This window comes from Pristiophorus japonicus, unplaced genomic scaffold (assembly GCF_044704955.1).
Source record: "Pristiophorus japonicus isolate sPriJap1 unplaced genomic scaffold, sPriJap1.hap1 HAP1_SCAFFOLD_378, whole genome shotgun sequence".
Taxonomy (NCBI): domain Eukaryota; kingdom Metazoa; phylum Chordata; class Chondrichthyes; family Pristiophoridae; genus Pristiophorus; species Pristiophorus japonicus.
Window position 1 is genome coordinate 39,429 of NW_027253631.1, and position 18,173 is coordinate 57,601.

The window sequence follows — 18,173 nt, forward strand, 5'->3', positions numbered from 1 at the left end:
ACACCATTCCCCCTCCATGGTGCAGTGTGAGACGTACCGACACCATTCCCCCTCCATGGTGCAGTGTGAGACGTACCGACACCATTCCCCCTCCATGGTGCAGTGTGAGACGTACCGACACCATTCCCCCTCCATGGTGCAGTGTGAGACGTACCGACACCATTCCCCCTCCATGGTGCAGGCAGTGTGAGACGTACCGACACCATTCCCCCTCCATGGTGCAGTGTGAGACGTACCGACACCATTCCCCCTCCATGGTGCAGTGTGAGACGTACCGACACCATTCCCCCTGCATGGTGCAGTGTGAGACGTACCGACACCATTCCCCCTCCATGGTGCAGGCAGTGTGAGACGTACCGTCACCATTCCCCCTCCATGGTGCAGTGTGAGACGTACCGACACCATTCCCCCTCCATGGTGCAGTGTGAGACGTACCGACACCATTCCCCCTCCATGGTGCAGGCAGTGTGAGACGTACCGACACCATTCCCCCTCCATGGTGCCGTGTGAGACGTACCGACACCATTCCCCCTCCATGGTGCAGTGTGAGACGTACCGACACCATTCCCCCTCCATGGTGCAGTGTGAGACGTACCGACACCATTCCCCCTCCATGGTGCAGTGTGAGACGTACCGACACCATTCCCTCTCCATGGTGCAGTGTGAGACGTACCGACACCATTCACCCTCCATGGTGCAGTGTGAGCCCGTACCGACACCATTCCCCCTCCATGGTGCAGTGTGAGACGTACCGACACCATTCCCCCTCCATGGTGCAGTGTGAGACGTACCGACACCATTCCCCCTCCATGGTGCAGTGTGAGACGTACCGACACCATTCCCCCTCCATGGTGCAGTGTGAGACGTACCGTCACCATTCCCCCTCCATGGTACAGTGTGAGACGTACCGTCACCATTCCCCCTCCATGGTACAGTGTGAGACGTACCGACACCATTCACCCTCCATGGTGCAGTGTGAGACGTACCGACACCATTCCCCCTCCATGGTGCAGTGTGAGACGTACCGACACCATTCCCCCTCCATGGTGCAATAGTAAATGGTTTCAATCGGTGTGGGGCGGGAACTCGAGGCGCCGACAGCCAATCGGCAGCCGACTTGTAGCTCCGCCCCATTGTCCTCAACATTGACCTCGGTGTAGGAAGGACGGACAAAAGAGGCAACGCAAGTTAAATGGTGCACTATTACAGGGAGTGAATGGTGCCCTATTACAGGGGATGAATGGAGCCTTATTACAGGGGGTGAATGGAGCCCTATTAAAGGAGGTGAATGGTGCCCTATTACAGGGGGTGAATGGTGCCCTATTACAGGGGGTGAATGGAGCCCGATTACAGGGGGTGAATGGTGCCCTATTACAGGGGGTGAATGGTGCCCTATTACAGGGGATGAATGGTGCCCGATTACAGGGGGTGAAAGGTGCCGTATTACAGGGGGTGAATGGTGCCCTATTACAGGGGGTGAATGGTGCCCTATTACACGGGGTGAATGGTGCCCGATTACAGGGGGTGAACGGAGCCCTATTACAGGGGGTGAACAGAGCCCTATTACAGGGGGTGAATGGTGCTCTATTACAGGGGGTGAATGGTGCCCTATTACAGGAGGTGAATGGTGCCCTATTACAGGGGATGAATGGTGCCCTATTACAGGGGGTGAATGGTGCCCTATTACAGGGGGTGAATGGTGCACTATTACAGGGGGTGAATGGTGCCCTATTACAGGGGGTGAATGTGCCCTATTACAGGGGGGAAATGGAGCCCTATTACAGGCGCTGAATGGCGCCCTATTACAGGGGGGGAATGTGCCCTATTACAGGGGGGAATGGTGCCCTATTACAGGGGGTGAATGTGCCCTATTACAGGGAGTGAATAGTGCCCTATTACAGGGGGTGAATGGTGACCTATTACAGGGGGTTAATGGTGCCCTATTACAGGGGGTGAATGGTGCCCTATTACAGGGGGTGAATGGTGCCCTATTACAGGAGGTGAATGTGCCCTATTACAGGGGGTGAATGGTGCCCTATTACAGGGGGTGAATGGTGCCCTATTACAGGAGGTGAATGGTGCCCTATTATAGGGGGTGAATGGTGCCCTATTACAGGGGGTGAATGGAGCCCTATTACAAGGGGTGAATGGTGCCCTATTACAGGGGGTGAATGGTGCCCTATTACAGGGGGTGAATGGAGCCCTATTACACGGGGTGAATGGTGCCCTATTACAGGGAGTGAATGGTGCCCTATTACAGGGTGTGAATGGAGCCCTATTACAGGGGGTGAATGGAGCCCTGTTACAGGGGGTGAATGGTGCTCTACTACAGGGGGTGAATGGTGCCCTATTACAGGGGGTGAATGGTGCACTATTACAGGGGGTGAATGGTGCCCTATTACAGGAGGTGAATGGTGCCCTATTACAGGGGGTGAATGTGCCCTATTACAGGGGGAATGGTGCCCTATTACAGGGGGTGAATGTGCCCTATTACAGGGGGAATGGTGCCCTATTACAGCGGGGGAATGGAGCCCTATTATAGGCGGTGAATGGCGCCCTATTACAGGGGGAGAATGAAGCCCTATTACAGGGTGTGAATGTGCCCTATTACAGGGGGGGATTAGTGCCCTATAACAAAGGGGGGAATGGTGCCCTATTACAGGGGGTGAATGGTGCCCTATTACAGGGGATGAATGTGCCCTATTACAGGGGATGAATGTGCCCTATTACAGGGGGTGAATGGTGCCCTATTACAGGGGGTGAATGGTGCCCTATTACAGGGGGTGAATGGTGCCCTATTACAGGGGGTGAATGGTGCCCTATTGCAGGGGGTGAATGGTGCCCTATTACAGGGGGTGAATGGTGCCCTATTACAGGAGGTGAATGGTGCCCTATTACAGGGGGTGAATGGTGCCCTTTTACAGGGGGTGAATGGAGCCCTATTACAGGGGGTGAATGGAGCCCTATTACAGGGGGTGAATGGTGCCCTATTACAGGGGGTGAATGGTGCCCTATTACAGGGGGTGAATGGTGCCCTATTACAGGGGGTGAATGTGCCCTATTACAGGGGATGAATGTGCCCTATTACAGGGGATGAATGTGCCCTATTACAGGGGGTGAATGGTGCCCTATTACAGGGGATGAATGTGCCCTATTACAGGGGATGAATGTGCCCTATTACAGGGGATGAATGTGCCCTATTACAGGGGGTGAATGGTGCCCTATTACAGGGGGTGAATGGTGCCCTATTACAGGGGGTGAATGGTGCCCTATTACAGGGGGTGAATGGTGCCCTATTACAGGGGGTGAATGGTGCCCTATTACAGGGGGTGAATGGTGCCCTATTACAGGAGGTGAATGGTGCCCTATTACAGGGGGTGAATGGTGCCCTTTTACAGGGGGTGAATGGAGCCCTATTACAGGGGGTGAATGGAGCCCTATTACAGGGGGTGAATGGTGCCCTATTACAGGGGGTGAATGGTGCCCTATTACAGGGGGTGAATGGTGCCCTATTACAGGGGGTGAATGTGCCCTATTACAGGGGATGAATGTGCCCTATTACAGGGGGTGAATTTTGCCCTATTACAGGAGGTGAATGGTGCCCTATTACAGGGGGTGAATGGTGCCCTATTACAGGGGGTGAATGGTGCCCTATTACAGGGGATGAATGTGCCCTATTACAGGGGATGAATGTGCCCTATTACAGGGGGTGAATGGTGCCCTATTACAAGGGGTGAATGGTGCAACATTACAGGGTTGCAGGGACCAAGGAGACCGGTGGGTTTGTGAACACAAACCTTTGAAGGGCAGCAGGACAAGTGGCCGAGATTTTTCAGTAAAAAGCACTCGGGATCCTGGGCTTTATAAACCGAGGCGTAGAGCACAAAGGCAAGGGAGTTATTCCCCACAACCGCCGTAAATCACCGGCCAGGCCTCAACTGCTGGATTGTGGCGGATTGCCGGAGCCGCACTGGACCAAGGAATTCAAGGCCATGGAGAGGCCGCAGGGGAGAGTTACTGAAATGGATGAGGGGCTTCAGTGACATGGGGCGACCACAGAAGCTGGGATTGTTCTCCTTCTGTACAGCAGAGAAGGTTCAGGGGGGAATGTAATGGATGTGTTCCACACACCGTGAGCTGTACCCTCCCTCTGTGTACACTCTATCCCCACACACCGTGGGCTGTACCCTCCCTCTGTGTACACTCTATCCCCACACACCGTGTGCTGTACGCTCCCTCTGTGTACACTCTATCCCCACAAACACCGTGGGCTGTACCCTCCCTCTGCGTGCACTCTATCCCCATATACACCGTGCACTGTACCCCCTCCCTCTGTGTACACTCTATCCCCACACACACCGTGGGCTGTACCCTCCCTCTGTGTACACTCTATCCCCACAAACACCGTGGGCAGTACCCTCCCTCTGCGTGCACTCTATCCCCATATACACCGTGCACTGTACCCCCTCCCTCTGTGCACACTCTATCCCCATTTACACCATGGGCTGTACCCTCCCTCTTTGTACACTCTATCCCCACACACCGTGGGATGTACCCTCCCTCTGTGTACACTCTATCCCCATATACACCGTGGGCTGACCCTCCCTCTGTGTACACTCTATCCCCACACACACCATGGGCTGTATCCTCCCTCTGTGTACACTCTATCCCCACACATACCGTGGGGGAATGTAATGGATGTGTGCCAGATTGTGAGGGGTTCAGTGGATGGGGGAAACTGTTGCCACTGCCGGGAGGGTGGGTGGCCAGAGGTCACAGATAGAATTCAATTGGCAAAAAATCCAGGGGGAAGATGAGGAATTTAGCAAAAAAAATGTTGTTATACCCTCAGCGACAAGCTAAGATCTGGAATGTAGTGTCTGGGAGAGGGGGTGGGAGCAGACTTAATCATGTTTTTCCAAAGGGAATTGGATAAATACTTAAATCGGGAAAATCTGCAGGGCTTTGGGGAAAGAGCGGGGGGGGAGTGGGAATAATGTGATACCTCGGATATTGCTGGTACAGGCGCGATGGGCCCAATGGAGTCCTGTCCTGTAGGGTTCTATCAACCAGAGCCGGGTTGGGAGTTTGTGTGTGGGGGGGTGGGGAGTGTGTGTGGGGTGGGGGGAGGGGGGAGTGTGTGTGGGGTGGGGGGAGGGGGGAGTGTGTGTGGGGTGGGGGGGGGGAAGGGGAGTGTGTGTGTGGGGGGCTGAGTGTGTGTGTCGCGGGTGGGGGGGGGGGTGGTTATTGAGAGTGTGTGTGTGTGGGGGGGAGGGAGGGGGAGTGTGTGTGTCGGGGGGGGGGAGTGTGTGTGTGTGGGGTAGGGGGGGGGGTGTGTATGTGGGGGGTGATTGTGTGTGTCGGGGGGGGTATTGAGAGTGTGTGTGTGTGGGGGGGAGGGGGAGCGGGGGTTGGGAGTGCGCGTGAGGGTGGGGGGGAGGGGGAGGGGAGGGGGAGTGTGTGGGGTGGGGGAGTGTGTGGGGATGGGGGGGAGGGGTGTTGGGAGTGTGTGTGTGGGTGGGGGGGGGGAGTGTGTGTGCCGGGGGGGAGGGGGAGTGTGTGGGGAGGGGGGTAGTGTGTGGGGCTGGGAGGAGAGAGGGGGGGGAGTGTGTGGGGAGGGGGGGACGTGTGTGTGTGTGGGGGGGGAGTGTGTGTGCTGGGTGGGGGAGGGGGGAGTATGTGGGGATGGGGGAGGGGTGTTGGGAGTGTGTGTGGATGGGGGGGAGGGGACGGGGAATGTGTGGTGAGGGGGTTAGTGTGTGGGGAGGGGAGGGGGGGAGTGTGTGGGGAGGGGGGGAATGTGTGGGGAGGGGGAGGGGAATGTGTGGGGAGGGGGAGGGGAATGTGTGGGGAGGGGGGGGAATGTGTGGGGGGGGGAGTGTGTGGGAAGGGGGGGAGTGTGTGGGGAGAGGGGGGAGTGCGTGGGGAGGGGGGGGAGTGTGTGGGGAGGGGGGGTAGAGTGTGTGGGGAGGGGGGGGGAGTGTGTGGGGAGGGGGGGGAGTGTGGGGAGGGGGGGGGAAGTGTGTGGGGAGGGGGGGGAGTGTGTGGGGAGGGGGGGAGGAGTGTGTGGGGAGGGGGGAGTGTGTGGGGAGGGGGGGGGGAGTGTGTGGGGAGGGGGTGGGAGTGTGCGGGGAGGGGGGGGGAGTGTGTGTGGGGAGGAGGGGGGGAGTGTGTGTGGGGAGGAGGGGGGGAGTGTGTGGGGAGGAGAGGGGGGAGTGTGTGGGGAGGGGGGGGCAGTGTGTGGGGAGGGGGAGGGGAATGTGTGGGGAGGGGGAGGGGAATGTGTGGGGAGGGGGGGAATGTGTGGGGAGGAGGGGGGGTGTGTGGGGAGGAGGGGGAAGTGTGTGGGGAGGGGGGGAGTGTGTGGGGAGGGGGGGGAGTGTGTGGGAAGGGGGGGAGTGTGTGGGGAGAGGGGGGAGTGCGTGGGGAGGGGGGGGAGTGTGTGGGGAGGGGGGTAGTGTGTGGGAAGGGGGGGGAGTGTGTGGGGAGAGGGGGGAGTGCGTGGGGAGGGGGAGGGAGTGTGTGGGATGGGGAGAGGGGGGAGTGTGTGGAGAAAGGGGGGAGTGTGTGGGGAGGGGGGGTAAAGTGTGTGGGGAGGGGGGGGGGAGTGTGTGGGGAGGGGGGGGGAGTGTGTGGGGAGGGGGGGAGTGTGTGGGGAGGGGGGTTGTGTGTGGGAAGGGGGGGGTGTGTGGGAGAGGGGGGAGTGCGTGGGAGGGGGAGGGGAGTGTGTGGAAAGGGGGGGGAGGGGGGAGTGTGTGGGGAGGGGGAGTGTGTGGGGAGGGGGGTAGTGTGTGGGGAAGGGGGGGGAGGTGTGGGGAGGGGGGAGTGCGTGGGGAGGGGGAGGGGAGTGAGTGGGGGATGGGGGAGAGTGGGGTGTGTGTGGGAGGGGGGAGTGTGGGGAGGGGGGGAAGAGTGTGTGGGGAGGGGAGGGGAGTGTGGGGGAGGGGGTAGAGTGTGTGGGGAGGGGGGGGGAGTGTGGGGAGGGGGGGGAGTGTGTGGGGAGGGGGGGAGTGTGTGGGGAGGGGGGAGTGTGTGGGGAGGGGGGGGAGGAGTGTGTGGGGAGAGGGGGGAGTGTGTGGGGAGGGGGGGGGTGTGTGGGGAGGGGTGGGAGTGTGTGGGAGGGGGAGTGTGTGTGGGGAGGAGGGGGGGAGTGTGTGTGGGGAGGAGGGGGGGAGTGTGTGGGGAGGGGAGGGGGGGAGTGTGTGGGGATGGGGGGCAGTGTGTGGGGAGGGGGGGAAGTGTGTGGGGAGGGGGGGGGAGTGTGTGGGGAGAGCGGGAGTGTGTGGGAGAGCGGGGAGTGTTTGGGGAGGGGAGGGGGGAGTGTGTGGGGAGGGGGGGCAGTGTGTGGGGAGGGGGGGGAGTGTGTGGGGAGGGGGGGGAGTGTGTGGGGAGGGGGGGAGTGTGTGGGGAGAGCGGGGAGTGTGTGGGGAGAGGGGGGAGTGTGTGGGGAGGGGGGAGTGTGTGGGGAGGGGGGGGGAGTGTGTGGGGAGGAGGGGGAGTGTGTGGGGAGGGGGGGGAGTGTGTGGGGAGGGAGTGGGAGTGTGTGGGGAGGGGGTGGGAGTGTGTGGGAGTGTGTGGGTGGGGGGGAGTGTGTGTGGGGATGGGGGGAGAGGGGGGAGTGTGTAGGGAGGGGGGGAGTGTGTGGGGAGAGGGGGGAGTGTGTGGGGAGGGGGGAGTGCGTGGGGAGGGGGAGGGGACACGAGCGAGGACCCAATGGGTGGTATGACATCAGTCGCCCGTTACATACTTTCATTGACTTTAGACCCGAATATCGGGCGTGTCATATCACGGGCGGTAGAGGCGATTCCGATGACATTACGTCTCCGCCCATTGTCCAATTTCAGGTGATTTCTCATTGCCCTGTATTGTGCCACCATCAGCACCGCTGGTGTCCCGGGGATAGAGTGTGGGGCACAGGACTCCGTACCGCTTCTATTGCTCAACAGCCTCCCACATTGCTGGTCACATTTCCTCGTCCAGTTTCACCCCCGACACCAGTGCAGTTTTAAATGGCCAATCATGTCTGTACGCACTTTTAGGTCCAGGTTCTGGGGTCTGAGCCGGCACCATTTCACTGGCCTTGTACCCCGCCTTGCAGTAGTAGACCCGATTGGTTTCCCAATCTGCTGAAGAGACTTTGAGCACACTGCTCATCGTGTACGCCATATTTTGCCCCAAGACAGCCGGATACTTCTTCACTCCAGTCGTGATGTCCGCACCATTGGTGGACCATGTCTGAATGATGCTCTTGGGCTGAAAGTCTTTGACCAGGCACAGGAAGGTGATCCCATCTTGGTTGGAGTTGCTGCCACAGGAAGGGTTGGCGATGTAGACAGATGGTTTGGACTGAACAACTGGAAGGTAAATAGGTGCACACAGATAAGTCCAGTAAACAAAGTGCATGACAGGCACACACAGCAGGAGAGATTGTGTTGTGTATAACACCAGCCATTTCCCCAAACAGTTACACTGCGACACAACCAGCTTACAGTTGTATTGTGGCTCATAGAAACATAGAAACATAGAAATTAAGTGCAGGAGCAGGTCATTCGGCCCTTCGAGCCTGCACCACCATCCAATAAGATCATGACTGATCATGCAACCTCAGTAACCTCTTTCCTGCTTTCTCTCCATACCCCTTGATCCCTTGAGCCGTAAGGGCCATATCTAACGAACTGGCATCAACAACTTTCTACGGTCGCGAATTCCACAGGTTAACCACTCTGAGTGAAGCAGTTTCTCCTCATCTCGGTCCTAAATGGTTTCCCCTTATTCTTAGAGAGTGACCCCTGGTTCTGGAACTACCCAGCAATGGGAACATTCTTCCTGCCTCGAACCTGTCGAATCCCGTCAGAAATTTATATGTTTCTATGAGATGCCCTCTCATTTTTCTAAACTCCAGTGGATACAAGCCCAGTTGATCCAGTCTCTCCTCGTATGGCTCAGTTGGGAATCATGGTATCATTCTCAGCTCTGTGTCAGAAGGTAGTGGGTTCAAGCCCGCTCCAGATCCTTGAGCCCATCATCCAGGCTGATACTCCAGTGCAGTACTGAGGGAGTGATTAATGCAGTGACATTGATTGGGAGATTAATGCAGTGACATTGACTGGGAGATTAACGCAGTGGCATTGATTGGGAGATTAATGCACTGACATTGATTGGGAGATTAATGCAGTGACATTGATTGGGAGATTAATGCACTGACATTGACTGGGAGATTAACGCAGTGACATTGATTGGGAGATTAATGCACTGACATTGATTGGGAGATTAATGCACTGACATTGATTGGGAGATTAACGCACTGACATTGATTGGGAGATTAATGCAGTGACATTGGTTGGGAGATTAACGCACTGACAATTATAGCAGATGCATTCGTTATAATCAACCAAAATTCTCTGGACTCTGGGGAGGTACCAGCGGATTGGAAAGCAGCTAATGTAACGCCTCTGTTTAAAAAATGGGGCAGACAAAAGGCAGGTAACTATAGGCCAGTTAATTTAACATCTGTAGTGAGGAAAATGCTTGAAACCATCATTAAGGAAGAAATAGCAGGACATCTAGATAGGAATAGTGCAATCAAGCAGACGCAACATGGATTCATGAAGGGGAAATCATGTTTAACTAATTTACTTCTTTGAGGATATAACGAGAATGGTGGATAGAGATGTACCGATGGATGTGGTGTATTTAGATTTCCAAAAGGCATTCGATAAGGTGCCACACAAAAGGTTACTGCAGAAGATAAAGGTACGCGGAGTCAGAGGAAATGTATTAGCATGGATCGAGAATTGGCTGGCTAACAGAAAGCAGAGAGTCGGGATAAATGGGTCCTTTTCAGGTTGGAAATTGGTGGTTAGTGGTGTGCCACAGGGATCGGTGCTGGGACCACAACTGTTTACAATATACATAGATGACCTGGAAGAGGGGACAGAGTGTAGCGCAACAAAATTTGCAGATGACACAAAGATTAGTGGATAAGCGGGTTGTGTAGAGGACACAGAGGCTGCAAAGAGATTGAGATAGGTTAAGCGAATGGGCTAATGTTTGCCAGATGGAATACAATGTCGTAAAATGTGAGGTCATCCACCTTGGAAAACAAAACAGTAAAAGGGAATATTATTTGAATGGGGAGAAATTGCAACATGCTGCGGTGCAGAGGGACCTGGGGGTCCTTGTGCATGAATCCCAAAAAGTTAGTTTGCAGGTGCAGCAGGTAATCAGGAAGGCGAATGGAATGTTGGCCTTCATTGCGAGAGGGATGGAGTACAAAGCAGGGAGGTCCTGCTGCAACTGTACAGGGTATTGGTGAGGCCGCACCTGGAGTACTGCGTGCAGTTTTGCTCACCTTACTTAAGGAAGGATATACTAGCTTTGGAGGGGGTACAGAGACGATTTACTCGGCTGATTCCGGAGATGAGGGGGTTACCTTATGATGATAGATTGAGTAGACTGGGTCTTTAATCGTTGGAGTTCAGAAGGATGAGGGGTGATCTTATAGAAACATTTAAAAAAATGAAAGGGATAGACAAGATAAGAGGCAGAGAGGTTGTTTCCACTGGTCGGGGAGACTAGAACTAGGGGGCACAGCCTCAAAATACAGGGGAGCCAATTTAAAACTGAGTTGAGAAGGAATTTCTTCTCCCAGAGGGTTGTGAACCTGTGGAATTCTCTGCCCAAGGAAGCAGTTGAGGCTAGCTCATTGAATGTATTCAAATCACAGATAGATAGATTTTTAACCAATAAGGGAATTAAGGGTTACGGGGAGCGGGCGGGTAAGTGGAACTGAGTCCACGGCCAGATCAGCCATGATCTTGTTGAATGGTGGAGCAGGCTCGAGGGGCTAGATGGCCTACTCCTGTTTCTAATTCTTATGTTCTTATGTTCTTATGATTGGGAGATTAATGCACTGACATTGATTGGGAGATTAATGCACTGACATTGATTGGGAGATTAATGCGGTGACACTGATTGGGAGATTAATAGAAACATAGAAACATAGAAAATAGGTGCAGGAGTAGGCCATTCAGCCCTTCTAGCCTGCACCGCCATTCAATGAGTTCATGGCTGAACATGCAACTTCAGTACAACATTCCTGCTTTCTCGCCATAACCCTTGATCCCCCGAGTAGTAAGGACTACATCTAACTCCTTTTTGAATATATTTAGTGAATTGGCCTCAACAACTTTCTGTGTTAGAGAATTCTACAGGTTCACCACTCTCTGGGTGAAGAAGTTTCTCCTCATCTCGGTCCTAAATGGCTTACCCCTTATCCTTAGACTGTGACCCCTGGTTCTGGACTTCCCCAACATTGGGAACATTCTTCCTGCATCTAACCTGTCTGAACCCATCAGAATTTTAAACGTTTCTATGAGGTCCCCTCTCATTCTTCTGAACTCCAGTGAATACAAGCCCAGTTGATCCAGTCTTTCTTGATAGGTCAGTCCCGCCATCCCGAGAATCAGTCTGGTGAACCTTCGCTGCACTCCCTCGATAGCAAGAATGTCCTTCCTCAAGTTAGGAGACCAAAACTGTACACAATACTCCAGGTGTGGCCTCACCAAGGCCCTGTACAACTGTAGCAACACCTCCCTGCCCCTGTACTCAAATCCCCTCGCTATGAAGGCCAACATGCCATTTGCTTTCTTAACCGCCTGCTGTACCTGCATACCAACCTTCAATGACTGACGTACCATAACACCCAGGTCTCGTTGCACCTCCCCTTTTCCTAATCTGTCACCATTCAGATAATACTCTGTCTCTCTGTTTTTAACCACCGAAGTGGATAACCTCACATTTATCCACATTATACTTCATCTGCCATGCATTTGCCCACTCACCTAACCTATCCAAGTCACTCTGCAGCCTCATAGCATCCTCCTCGCAGCTCACACTGCCACCCAACTTAGTGTCATCCGCAAATTTGGAGAAACTACATTTAATCCCCTCATCTTAATCATTAATGTACAATGTAAACAGCTGGGGCCCCAGCACAGAACCTTGCGGTACCCCACTAGTCACTGCCTCCCATTCTGAAACGTACCCATTTACTCCTACTCTTTGCTTTCTGTCTGCCAACCAGTTCTCAATCCATGTCAGCACACTACCCCCAATCCCATGTGCTTTAACTTTGCACATTAATCTCTTGTGTGGGACCTTGTCGAAAGCCTTCTGAAAGTCCAAATACACCACATCAACTGGTTCTCCCTTGTCCATTCTACTGGAAACATCCTCAAAAAATTCCAGAAGATTTGTCAAGCATGATTTCCCTTTCACAAATCCATGCTGACTTACACCTAGCATGTCACCTCTTTCCAAATGCGCTGCTATGATATCCTTAATAATTGATTCCATCATTTTACCCACTACTGAGGTCAGGCTGACCGGTCTATAATTCCCTGTTTTCTCTCTCCCTCATTTTTTAAAAAGTGGTGTTACATTGGCTACCCTCCACTCCGTAGGAACTGATCCAGAGTCTATGGAATGTTGGAAAATGACTGTCAATGCATCCGCTATTTCCAAGGCCACCTCCTTAAGTACTCTGGGATGCAGTCCATCAGGCCCTGGGGATTTATCGGCCTTCAATCCCATCAATTTCCCCAACACAATTTCCCGACTAATAAGGATTTCCCTCAGTTCCTCCTCCTTACTAGACCCTCTGACCCCTTTTATATCCAGAAGGTTGTTTGTGTCCTCCTCAGTGAATACCGAACCAAAGTACTTGTTCAATTGGTCTGCCATTTCTTTGTTCCCCGTTATGACTTCCCCTGATTCTGACTGCCGGGGACCTACGTTTGTCTTTACTCATCTTTTTCTCTTTACATATCTATAGAAACTTTTGCAGTCCGTCTTAATGTTCCCTGCAAGCTTCTTCTCGTACTCCATTTTCCCTGTCCTAATCAAACCCTTTGTTCTCCTTTGCTGAGTTCTAAATTTCTCCCAGTCCCCGGGTTCACTGCTATTTCTGGCCAATTTGTATGCCACTTCCTTGGCTTTAATACTATCCCTGATTTCCCTAGATAGCCACGGTTGAGCCACCTTCCCTTTTTTATTTTTACGCCAGACAGGAATGTACAATTGTTGTAGTTCATCCATGCGGTCTCTAAATGTCTGCCATTGCCCATCCACAGTCAACCCCTTCAGTATCATTCGCCAATCTATCCTAGCCAATTCACGCCTCATACCTTCAAAGTTACCCTTCTTTAACTTCTGGACCATGGTCTCTGAATTAACCATTTCATTCTCCATCCTGATGTAGAATTCCACCATATTATGGTCACTCTTTCCCAAGGGGCCTCGCACAACGAGATTGCTAATTAATCCTCTCTCATTACACAACACCCAGTCTAAGATGGCCTCCTCCCTAGTTGGTTCCTTGACATATTGGTCTAGAAAACCATCCCAGGAAGCACTCCAGGAAATCCTCCTCCACCATATTGCTTCCAGTTTGGTTAGCCCAATCTATATGCATATTAAAGTCACCCATGATAACTGCTGAACCTTTATTGCATGCACCCCTAATTTCCAGTTTGATCCCCTCCCCAACATCACTACTACTGTTTGGAAGTCTGTACACAACTCCCACTTGCGTTTTCTGCCCCTTGGTATTCCGTAGCTCCACCCATACCGATTCCACATCATCCACGCTAATATCTTTCGTTACAATTGCATTAATTTCCTCTGTAACCAGCAACACCACCCCAGCTCCTTTTCCTTTCTGTCTATCTTTCCTAAATGTTGAAACCCCTGGATGTTGAGTTCCCAGCCTTGGTCACCCTGGAGCCATGTCTCTGTGATGCCAACCACATCGCATCCGTTAACTGCTATCTGCACAGTTAATTCATCCACCTTATTCTGAATACTCCTCGCATTGAGGCACAGAGCCTTCAGGCTTGCCTTTTTAACACACTTATACCCTTTAGAATGTTGCTGCAAAGTGGCCCTTTTTATTTTTTGCCTTGGGTTTCTCTGCCCTCCACTTTTACTCATTTCCTTTCTGTCTTTTGCTTCTGTCTCCATTTTGTTTCCCTCTGTCTCCCTGCATTGGTTCCCATCCCCCTGCCATATTAGTTTAACTCCTCCCCAACAGCACTAGCAAACACTCCCCCGAGGACATTGGTTCCTGTGACATGGCTGATCATGCAACTTCAGTTCCCCATTCCTGCTTTTGCTCAATACCCCTTGAGCCCTTTAGCCGTAAGGGCCACATCTAACTCCCTTTTGAATATATCGAACGAACTGGCCTCAACAACTTTCTGTGGTAGTGAATTCCACAGGTTCACAATTCTCTGAGCGATGAAGTTTTCCTCATCTCAGTCCTAAATGGCTTACCCCTTTTCCTTCGGGAGAAGCTGCCGGATTGTTGTAAAAACCCACCGGGTTCACAACAACACAAGAATTAGGAGCAGGAGTCCGCCATTCGGCCCCTCGAGCCTGCCCCGCCATTTAATAAGATCATGGCTGATCTTCGACCTCAACTCAACTTTCCTGCACTATATCCCTCGATTCCCTTAATATCCAAAAATCTATCGATCTCCGTCTTAAATATACTGAAAGGCTGAGCCTCCAGCCCTCGGGGGCAGAGAATTGCAGAGATTCACCCCCCTCTGAGTGAAGAAGTTTCTCCTTATCTCAGGTTTAAATGGCCGACCCCTTATTCTGAGACTGTGACCCCGATTCATTAATGTTCTTCAGGGAAGTGAACCTGCCGCCCCCTCCCCGGTCTGGGCCTACATGTGACTCCAGTCACACACACCCCCAGGGCAACTAGGGATGGGCAATAAATGCCAGCCACACTGACCTGAAAAATTAGAAAGGAAATCTAAGCCCTTGGTGATAGAGCGATTGCAGTAAAAGGCAATTAATGGCGGTGATTAATGAACTCTCAGAAATAGGGCAAGGATCAGACTGGGCAGAGATTGATGTAAACGGACACGTTATCACAGGTGACTCCATTCCCCAGAATTTGACGGGGGGAAAGAAATTGCTAAAAACTAAGGAACAAGTGTGTGTGTGTGTGGAGGTTGTGTAGGATAGAGAGGGTGAGAGTAACAGAGAGCGAGAAAGGAGAGAGAGCAAGAATGAAAGAAAGACGCATTTATATAGCGCCTTTCACAACCACCGGACATCCCAAAGCACTTTACAGCCAATGAAGTACTTTTGGAGTGTGGTCACTGTTGTAATGTGGGAAATGCGACAGCCAATTTGTGCACAGCAAGCTCCCACACACAGCAATGTGATAATGACACGACAATCTGTGACCACACTCCAAAAGTACTTCATTGGCTGCGTAGCTCTCTGGGACACCCTGCGACTGTGAAGCCCCCGGTGGGACACCCCACAGGGACACCCTCCCCCCCCCCCCCGGGGACACCCCCCAGGGACATCCTGCGACCAGGGACACCCCCCGGGGACACCCCCCAGGGACACCCTGCGACCGGGGACACCCCCTGGGGACAACCCCTCTTAAACACCCCCTCTGGGACCGTGAAGCCCCCCAGGGGACACCCCCTGGGGACACCCTGCGAACCTGAAGCCCCCCGGAGACACCCGTCTGGGACACCCTGCGACCGGGGACACCCTGCGACTGTGAAGCCCCCCGGGGACACCCCCCCGGGACACCCCCCTGGGACACCCTGCGACTGTGAAGCCCCCCGGGGTCACCCCCCCGGGAACACCCTGCGACTGTGAAGCCCCCCCGGGGACACCCCCCCGGGAACACCCTGCGACTGTGAAGGGCGCTATACAAAGGCGAGTCTTTTGTAAAAACAGGAAAACAAAATAAAAACCTGGAGATCAGAATTTGAAAACAAAGTTGTGATGAAAGGTCACGGACCGGAAACGTTTCTCTGACCCCAGCCGCGGCCGGAGCTGCTGAACATTTCCAGAGCGGGCGGCACGGCGATATCAGTCGGTCATCTTCCACCCTGGGACTGGGGGGTCAGTGGGGGTCAGAGCGGGGTGGGTGGGGGTCAGAGCGGGTCAGAGCAGGGTCGGTCGAGGTCAGAGCGGGGTCGGTGGAGGTCAGAGCGGGGTGGTTGGGGGTCAGAGCGGGGTGGGTGGGGGTCAGTGTGGGTCAGAGCGGGGTCGGTGGAGGTCAGAGCGGGGTCGGTGGAGGTCAGAGCGGGGTCGGTGGGGGTCAGAGCGTGGTCGGTGGAGGTGAGAGCGGGGTCGGTGGGGGTCAGAGCGGGTCGGTGGGGGTCAGAGCGGGGTCGGAGGGGGTCAGAGCGGGGTCGGTGGGTTTCAGAGCGGGGTCGGTGGGGGTCAGAGCGAGGTCGGTGGGGGTCAGAGCGGGGTCGGTGGGGGTCAGAGCGGGGTCGGTGGGGGTCAGAACAGGGTCGGTGGGGGTCAGAGCGGGTCGGTGGGGGTCAGAGCGGGGTCGGTGGGGGTCAGAGCGGGGTCGGTGGGGGTCAGAGCAGGTCGGTGGGGGTCAGAGCGGGGTCGGTGGGGGTCCTTCTCATCTCAGTTTTAAATGGGCGACCCCTTACTCTGAAACTATTCCCCTAGTTGTAGATTCCCCCACGAGGGGAAATATCCTCTCTGTGTCGACCTTGTCGAGCCCCCTCAGAATCTTATGTTTCAATAAGGTCACCTCTCTGTCTTCTAAACTCCAACTTACTCAGCCTTTCCTCATAAGTCAACCCCTTCATCTCAGGAATCAACCTGGTGAACTTCTCTGAACTGCCTCCAATGCCAGTATAATGTTGTCTTTGGGGACAGATGGACAATAGCCGCCCATTGGCAGTGGCTCAGTGGGCAGCACACTCGCCTCGGACTCACGTGAGGCGTGGGTTCAAGTCCCGCTCCGAAGACTTGAGCACATAAATCTAGGCCGACACTCCCAGTGCAGTGCTGAGGGAGTGCTGCACTGTCGGAGGGGCAGTACTGAGGGAGCGCCGCACTGTCGGAGGGGCGGTACTGAGGGAGTGCCGCACTGTCGGAGGGGCAGTACTGAGGGAGTGCAGCACTGTCGGAGGGGCGGTACTGAGGGAGTGCCGCACTGTTGGAGGGGCAGTACTGAGGGAGCGCCGCACTGTCGGAGGGGTGGTACTGAGGGAGTGCTGCACTGTCGGAGGGGCGGTACTGAGGGAGTGCCGCACTGTCGGAGGGACAGTACTGGGGGAGTGCTGCACTGTCGGAGGGGCAGTACTGAGGGAATGCCACACTGTTGGAGGGGCAGTACTTGAGGGAGTGCTGCACTGTCGGAGGGACAGTACTGAGGGCGTGCTGCACTGTCGGAGGGGCAGTACTGAGGGAGTGCCGCACTGTCGGAGGGACAGTACTGGGGGAGTGCCGCACTGTTGGAGGGGCAGTACTGAGGGAGCGCCGCACTGTCGGAGGGGCAGTACTGAGGGAGTGCTGCACTGTCGGAGGGGCAGTACTGAGGGAGCGCCGCACTGTTGGAGGTGCATTCTTTCAGGTGAATGGTTAAGCTGATTCCCTGAGGTCCTGGGCCAATACTTATCCCTGAAGATCACAAAAACAGATGATCTGGTCATTACCAGCTTGTTTTGTGTGGGAGCTTGCTGTGCACAAACTCGCTATCATTATGTTACACTTCAAAAGTACTTCAGCGGCTGTAAAGCGCTCAGGGACATCCTGAGATCATCAAAGGCGCTATATAAATGCAAGTTCTTCCTTTCACAACCGTTTCTAATGCAAGACGATCAAGCTTGGTTAAAAAAAAGAAATACTTGCATTTATACAACACCTTTCACAACCATCGGATGTCTCAAAGTGCTTTACAGCCAATGAAGTACTTTATGAAGTGTAGTCACTGTTGTAATGAAGGAATCAATATTGGCCTAGGACACCGGGGATAGCCCAACCTGCTCTTCTTCGAAATAGAGCCATTGGATCTTTTACATCCACCTGAGAGAGCAGGCGGGGCCTCGGTTTAACATCTCATCGCTCAGCGCTCCCTCAGTACTGCCCCTCCGACAGTGCAGCAGTCCCTCAGTACTGCCCCTCCGACAGTGCGGCGCTCCCTCAGCACTGCCCCTCCGACAGTGCAGCACTCCCTCCTCAGTACTGCCCCTCCGACAGTGCGGCGCTCCCTCAGTACTGACCCTCCGACAGTGCGGCGTTCCCTCAGTACTGCCCCTCCGACAGTGCAACACTCCCTCAGTACTGCCCCTCCGACAGTGCGGCGTTCCCTCAGTACTGCCCCT

At 54.3% G+C, this 18,173-nt stretch overlaps 1 gene segment (V, D, J or C); it reads right to left on the reverse strand.

Annotated features, from left to right (window-relative positions):
* The window catches only part of LOC139250463 (Ig heavy chain C region, secreted form-like), a gene marked incomplete at its 3' end in the record, with an annotated part of 47,586 nt that extends 39,420 nt beyond the window's left edge, over positions 1–8,166 (reverse strand). The window contains 1 exon segment of the C gene segment in view: positions 8,034–8,166. Within this exon segment, the coding sequence occupies positions 8,034–8,166 (133 nt within the window).
* Between the last annotated feature and the right edge of the window lie 10,007 nt (positions 8,167–18,173).